The sequence below is a fragment of the Belonocnema kinseyi genome, chromosome 4, assembly GCF_010883055.1.
Source record: "Belonocnema kinseyi isolate 2016_QV_RU_SX_M_011 chromosome 4, B_treatae_v1, whole genome shotgun sequence".
Taxonomy (NCBI): Eukaryota; Metazoa; Arthropoda; class Insecta; order Hymenoptera; family Cynipidae; genus Belonocnema; species Belonocnema kinseyi.
The window spans coordinates 41249832-41257903 of NC_046660.1; the positions used below are offsets into that span (position 1 = coordinate 41249832).

Genomic DNA, 8072 nt, shown 5'->3' on the forward strand with positions numbered 1-8072 from the left:
ATGCAATGTAAACCATCCCTATATTGAATGCCTTATAGAAACTAATACAAATGGACAAAAGGATATATAGAACCACATAGAGCCATATAGAATTTATATAATTTCTATATGGCCCTATATGCTTCTATATATCCTTTTGTCCATTTCTATGGGTTTCTATAAGATATTTAATGGAGGGATAATAATTATTATCGAAAGAATCAAACGACACTTTGCGAAAGTTTTCTGTCCTTTCTTCCGCTCGAAAAACTAATCCTTCGATGGAATTCCATTATGATGTTGGGTATTCTTTCCCAGCCCAGGCATAATTATTATTTTCAATTACTATAACACATTTTACAGAAATCTTAAAAATTATATTATATTTGAAAAATGATTTTATGTACTTGTCAATACTGACGACACTGGTTTTGTAAGTCGGCCATACTGAAAACGTAACTTACAGGAGTTTTCTACTGTTTCCGACGTAAATTAGGAAAAAAATGTATTATACGTAGAAAATACTCGATTTACGTGTAACTGACCAGCCCTGGGTACAAGTATGTAAGCGCTCGAGCATCGTTCACTCCAATGAAAATATATATATTCCTAACTTCCGCGTCCACTATGCCTCCCTCTCCAAGTTTCCCCAACTAAAGCTCACCCTTGCCATCCACAACTCACCCTCATTTCTAATAATTATCCTTACTTCCCTCTCATAATTTCCCCTACTTTTCCTCTCATTTTCAGCAATCCTCTTCATTTCCCCCACTTTACTTCCACATTCCCATTTATTTCCCCTGCTTCAATTACCTCCCCTCTCTCGTTGTCAATCTAAATATCCATCTATCTTTCTCAGCCCCCTCTTGGTTATCTTATCCTATCCTTCATCTATCCACGTAAATATTTTTCTATCTATCAATCTAAATTCCCGTCTATTTTTTTTCAATCTCCTCTTTATCTTATTGTTTCCTACGTCAATCTTCTTCTCTTTGTTAATTTAATTCATGTATATTTTTCAATTCTCTCTTCTCTATCTCATCCTATCCTTCATCTATTTACGTATATCCTTTAATATCTCTCTGTTAATCTAAATTTCCGTCTATCTTGTTCAATTCCCTCTTTCCTATCTTATCCTATCCTGTATCTATCCACATAAATATTTGTATATATCTCTGTCAGTCTAAATTCACGATTATCTTTTTCAAAACCCTCTTCGCTATCTCAAACTATTTTTTGTCTATCCACGTCCATTTTTTCTATCTCTTTGCCAATATAAATTCATGTCTATCTTTTTCAATATCCTTTTTCCTATCTCATCGCATCATACATCCATCAACGTTATCTTTTTCTATCTCTTTGCATATCTAAATTCACGTTTTTCTTTTTTCAATCCCCTCTTCTCTGTCTCATCCTATCCTTTCTTTTTACACGTTAATATTTTTTTATCTGTCAGTCTCTTCTTCTCTATTTCATCGTATGACACATCAATCTTTTTCTATTTGTCAACTCAAATTTACGTCTATCTTCTTCTCTATTTCATCGTATGACACATCAATCTTTTTCTATTTGTCAACTCAAATTTACGTCTATCTTCTTTTCTTTACCTCATCCTATCCTTTATCTATCGATGTCAACATAAATATTTTACCAGTAGGTGGCTGGTGCTATTAGTAACCCACAAGTGAAATCAGTTTTGGATTGAGGTATAAAAATTAATTCTTTATGACACATGCATAATTTCAGTTCTTTACGACGCCTATAAAGCGGTGCTAAAGCTCTGACTCTTCCTCCTTAGAGAGCAAAAAGTACTTTTTATTATTTAGTACTTTTTACTTCCTAGGGAGTGAAAAGTGACGTCAGAGGTGAATAATGAAATTTGCACATCTATGAGTTCGGTAATTTATCTTAAGTTGCCATAAATAACCTGTGATATTACCATTAATTACAAAAAAATTATAAATTTCCGTAAATTTATGAAAATATTTAAAAACTGAATTTTCGGTAATTGATGGTAAGTTACCATATTTACAAATTGAATTTTTTACGCAATTTATGGTAGGTTACCAGAAATCACCTTTAAAATTACCATAAATCGTCATTCTGAAACCATCCGTTTGTTATAGAAAATATCGTATGTGACAAGAGTGAGGGGGTCTTTTTCTCACTTATGTACCCTTTTCGACGTCTGCGAAGCGGGACTAAAGCTCTACTTTTAACTTCCTAGAAGTAAAAAGTGACGTCAGAGAAACTTTAAGGAAATTGTGGTTGCAGATAATAGAATTTTGCGGTAATTTATGGAAAGTTACCATATATAATTGATCTAATTACCAAAAATTTCCAGACATTTTTAAATTGAATATCGGGTAATTTTTTTTAAGTTTCCATAAATTACCCGTAAAATTACCATGAATTACCACAACATTTTCGGAAATTTATTAAAATGTATAAAATGGAATTTTGTGTGATTTATGGTAAGTTATCATATTTACGTGTAAAAGTACCACAAATTACCGAAAATTTATCTTCATTTATAATTTAATTTTGTGCAATTTATGGAAAAAGTTTCATAAATTTCAGGAAATTTCTAAAAATGTTTAAAATTTAATTTTGCGTAATTTATAGTAAATTACCATATTTATGTAATTTTTTGGTAATTTATGGTAATATTACAGATAATTAATGGTAACTTACCATAAATTACCAACAATTCAATTTCAAAATGCCTATAAATTTTCGGATATTTTCAGTAATTTATGGCAAGTTACCCTAAATTTCCGGCGTTTTTGGGAATTACTGGTAAGTTATCATAAATTACCAAAAACCTTAATAAATTTCCGTACATTCATCAAAATGGTTTAAGTTGAATTTATGGTAAGTTACCATATGTACCTGTAAAATTACCATAAATTAGCGAAAATATCCACCAATTTCCCGAAATTTACATATATTTAAATTTAACTTTGGAAAATTTACGGTAAGTTACCATAAATTACATGTAAATCACCGTAAATCATGTTTCCTTTATTTGAAATCCAATATGTGCTGAAATCATAACTAAATTTCGAAAAATGTCTAAAATCACCCATTTGTTATAAAAAATATCTTATGCGCCAAGGGGGATAGGGACTTTTTCTCCGTCTAGGTGCATAATATACTGTTAAGTGTGTAGGTATATAAGCATGGACTTCGCGTCTCCTTTTTTTCACGTGGTGAAGACCAAATTAACTTTTTTAAAATAAATTCCTCAACTTTTCGTTGGATTCCCGACTTTTGATGGATAGAAAATGATGAGGAGTACTCAAATGCCGAAGATAGAAAAAGAGATAAGAGAAATATTAAAATTTATATTACAGAGATAATAGAGATAGAATGAAGCAAAGAAAAAGGGCTCTCGGTTATGAAAGATAAAGAGATAGAATATTATTAAGATTGGGGATAGGAAAAGATAGCGCTTTAGGGATACATAGTAACCCATTGAGGGAAACATAATAGTTATATCTTTTCATATCCCACAATTTCTATCTTTTTCAATCTTTTTCCTTCCAACAGGCGACTCGACTACATTGCGGGTATGTGCCTGTGAACATTTTTCTTTACTAAGGTGGGTTTATAATCAATGTATAAATTTAATCACAAGTGATAAACCCACTGCACCATCCGTCATTACTGGAAGCAGTCGCATTTTTCTGCAAGTTTGGACAGGGGAGAGGAAAACTGCAGAAAAATACCTGCCAGGTTCAACCGGTTTGTTAGAGAGTCGAGTTTGAAGGTAGAAATTCGAGCCTAATTATCAAATGCTCACAATTAGATTCAGTAGGAATATTTTGCAGTGGATGGATTAACAGAAACACAGTTTGTTACTAAATATTTGTATTTGTATTAAATCACTATCTGTGTATTTATGCTTCGTCATAAATCACTTTTTTCACAGCTCCATGTCCATTCTTCCCAGTTTCAAATGATAACTTATAGCGCAACATAAAATATAACCATTTCAGCCTGTTTATAGAATATAATAGCACAAATTGCTTACACATACGTAGGTTTATGTATGATTTTCCAGCGAAAAAAAATCGTCTTTTTCGTATCATATCCTATTTTTGCGGATGTCTACATAGTGTTTGTAGCAGACTACAAGAAACAGATAAAATCAAAATATGCATTCCTGTATCTCTATACAGAATTAAGCAGCTACCAGGTTTTATTTCCCGTAGTAGAAAAGTTATTACATATGTACATCACATACTTTTTTTCCGATCGTTGGCCACAATTTTTGAATTGACTCACAAATTTACAGAAAACTCCGTGCGTTCTTCATCAAGAATAGTGAAAGAATTTTATTTAGCAATGATATGAACCAAATAGGGGAAATGCGCAAAGTAGCAAGTGGAAACAATTTCCCCAGTTTTCAGTTAACCTTCCGTGTTACCATTCGTTTTATACCTTATTGAAAACCTTAATGTGTCGGTCAACTAAAACACCCTCCCTTTTTTTAGTGTAAAATAATATATGAACGCTCACTAAGTAGTATTAAAGTGACTTGATTATATGTGTTGTTCCTTATTTTAATTAAAATATCAACAACACTATTTTTTATGATAAAACGTAGTAGCTCATACATTTACACAAGTTAATATTTTCTTATTACAACTTTAAACTTTTCAACTGAAGCATGTGAACTCTTGACAAATAACTCTGTACAATGCTTAATGAATGTCTCAACATTACAACTGTGATGATATAAACTGTAAGAGTCCAAATTTCATTTATCACTACCACTCTCGTGTTCTGCATTAATGGTAACGTCCTCATATTTTAATATTGGGTCTCTTACTTTAAATACCTAATTCTAGAAACAAATGTCGATGTTACTCTTTAACGCAGTAATTACATGAACGTTGGAATATGTATTATGTCTATTATGTACGAAGACGATGATGATAATATATGACTTGTGTTTATTGGATTATCAAGAAACTTCATACTTTTGATGAACTTGACTAAAGCATTTTTTTTAAACAACGAGAATATGCGTACATTGTCAAAGAAAAACCAACATTCAAGTATAATGCTGCACCCCTAAATTGAAACCACAGCATCGATTTGTTTTATAAGTGGACACACTTAATTATATACACTACATAATTTTCATATATATTTTTTTCAATTGTTAGTTTACTTTGTGATGTTAGCTCGTTTATTTTTTTATTTTTGTGATTGCTGTATAAAATCGGGCAAATCTCAAAAATTGTTGTCACTATTTTAGTCTTTTTATACTTCGTTCTCTCTCGAATTATTCAACTAATGGTAGCATAGAAACATTTCTCAAATATTAAATATTGTTTAATGCCTATATACTTCCGTGTAAGTATATGTATATCAAATGCAGAGTGGATAGCAATATTTACTGAAAAGCCTGATTCATGATATCCAAGTTAGCATCTGCTTCCCACAGTTTGGAACTCTATTTCAATAAAATGTGAGCTACACTGGGTTTGATGTTTCGTTTCGCGACATTAAGTGGTCGGATGATAAGAATTGATTAACGCAGCATCTACCGGTTCCATGCATGAAGGACAAGTGAGTGATCGGAGAAGCCAATCATCGATACATACGGCATGATAAGTGTGCATACACGGCAGGTAACGCACTTCTTCACCAATTTGAAGTTCCATCATGCAAATCACGCATTCTCCCTTTTTCGTTCCATCGAATTCTCGCGTAGGCAAGTGCTGGATCAATCCTATACGTTTAGCTATTCGAACTTGCTGCTCTTCTTCGCTTATAATACCAGATCCTCCGCTACTTACAACCACCCCTATGCCAATACCTCGACTGATACCCAATTCTGTTGATTGTAAGTGACGTTCTCGGGTTGTTATGGGCGGATAATAACTTCCAGCCTAAAATATAAAATGATAATAAAATATCATTTTAGTTTATTCTACTATTGACTAAGGAGTAGTTATGCCATTAGTAAAAACTGGAGTATTATTTGGAACTGATTTGAAGGTACACAGTCGACAAAATGTTCAAAATGACACCGAAATCAATATCATTTTGATATGCAACAACAATGATACCGAAATCAAGAGCATTTTGATCGGCTGGAATGAATGATTGACTTTTGAGATTATAACGATCTGATTCGGAATCATGTATGAAGTCAAACCAAGATGGCTGACGTTCTCAGAGTACTTTAGCTCGTATACAAGCTTTTTATGGTTTCTGATTGTGCAGTGTGCTTAAAAAGTAAAAAATTAAGGAAATCTGACATTAGAAAATATTAAATGATAAGTGTATTTGTCACTTGCATACAATTAGATACAATTTTTAGGTTATGTGGTTATGACATCTGCGTCAAAAATTGGCGGCCATTTTGTTTAGTCTGACAAATGAACCAAGAAATAAGATCAAATTGATCCAAATGAACAGATCATTGTGATCTCGAGAGTCAAATTATCGCTGGAGCACAATCCTCTGCAACAAAATTGATCCTTTTTTTTTACTGTGTACAAAGTAAGCAGCTATTGATCATATATTTACAATGAACCGATTTGAACAAGGGGCTCACATGTAGATGAACATAAATCAACATACAGATTTAAAGATATTTTTAGGAAATACAAATAATCAAGGCGAGAAATATATCGTTCAAAGATGGGATTCAAACTGATCTGCAACAAGAACTAATCCCCGGTTTTTACTGCGTTTACATAGTTTATCCCGAAGCGGCGGAGCTTTTTTCTCTGGGTAGGAGAAGGAGAGACTTATAATTTTGAATGGCACGATTTGTAAATAGTATAATAGTATTATACTAAATACAACTAGCACACAAATAATAATAAACAAACAATGAATAGTAAATAATCAATAATAATAATGACACGTACAAAATTCATATTGCCAAAATTTCAATAATTTAACAAATATAACCAAATATTTAAAAAATATTTCGCAAAGATTTCGGAAAGATTTGACAAAGCTTTGAATGATTTCAAAGATTTCACAAAGTTTTCAAATATATCGCAAAAGTTTCGGATGGATTTAGAATATTTGAAAAAGATGTCAACGATTTCCTAAGATTTCAATAATTTCACAAGTATTACCAAATATTTATAAAATATTTCTAATATTTCGCAGATTTATAAAGACTTCAGAAAGATTTTGCAAAGATTTAGAAAAAATGTCAATGATTTCTCAAAGATTTCAGATAAATTAAAATGATTTCACCAAGACTTCAATTATTTGATAGAAAATTTCGACAGAGTTAAAAAATTGCACAAATATTTCGGATAGATTTAAAAGACTTAAAAAATATTTTAATGATTTTCCAAGGATTTCAATAATTTCACAAGTACATATTATAAAATATTTATAAAATATTTGTGATATTTCGCAGATTTCCAAAGATTTCAGAAAAATTTTGCTAAGATTTCTAAAAAATGTCAATGATTTCAGATTTAAAAGATTGCATGAAGACTTTATTTATTTCACAAAAATTTCCGATAGATTTCAAAGATTGCAAAAAGATTTCAATTAACTCGCAACGATTTCAAATTTATTTCACAAATATTTCAAAGATTTCGCAAAGATTTCTCAAATATCAAAGATTTCAAATATTTCATAAAGGTTTTGGATACATTCATAAAAATTACAAAGAAATCAACGATTTTCCAAAGATTTCAATAATTTCACAAATATAACGAAAATTTCAAAGATTTCTTCTCAAAGATTTCAATGATTTCCTAAAGATATAAAAGGTTTAAAATATTTCGCAAAGATTTTACAAAGTCATCAATGATTTCCTAAAGATTTCAATAATTTCACAAATATTACTAAATACTTTACAAAGATTAAAATGCTTTCCCAAAGATTACCCAAATTTCGGAAAGATTAAAAAATTTTCAATCATTTTAACAAATATTACAAAATATTTCAAATATTTCACAAAGATTTTGGATATATTTAAAAGATTTCAGAAAGGCATAAATTATTATTATTATTATTATTACACCATTAAGCCATTTCCCTTTCGGGGTAGGCGTGACTCACTCGGCAGGGGAAAGGAGTAGTGTGTGGATGGGATA

General features: G+C 31.0%; 1 protein-coding gene across 1 annotated transcript in view; it reads right to left on the reverse strand.

Annotated features, from left to right (window-relative positions):
• Positions 1 to 3835: 3835 nt before the first annotated feature.
• LOC117171417 (RING finger protein 11) overlaps positions 3836 to 8072 on the reverse strand; it is an 18330-nt gene continuing 14093 nt past the window's right edge. The window contains exon 2 of the mRNA XM_033358720.1: positions 3836 to 5885. Coding sequence (XP_033214611.1) covers positions 5499 to 5885 — 387 coding nt within the window. The 3' untranslated portion in view covers positions 3836 to 5498. The remainder of the gene's footprint in view (positions 5886 to 8072) is intronic.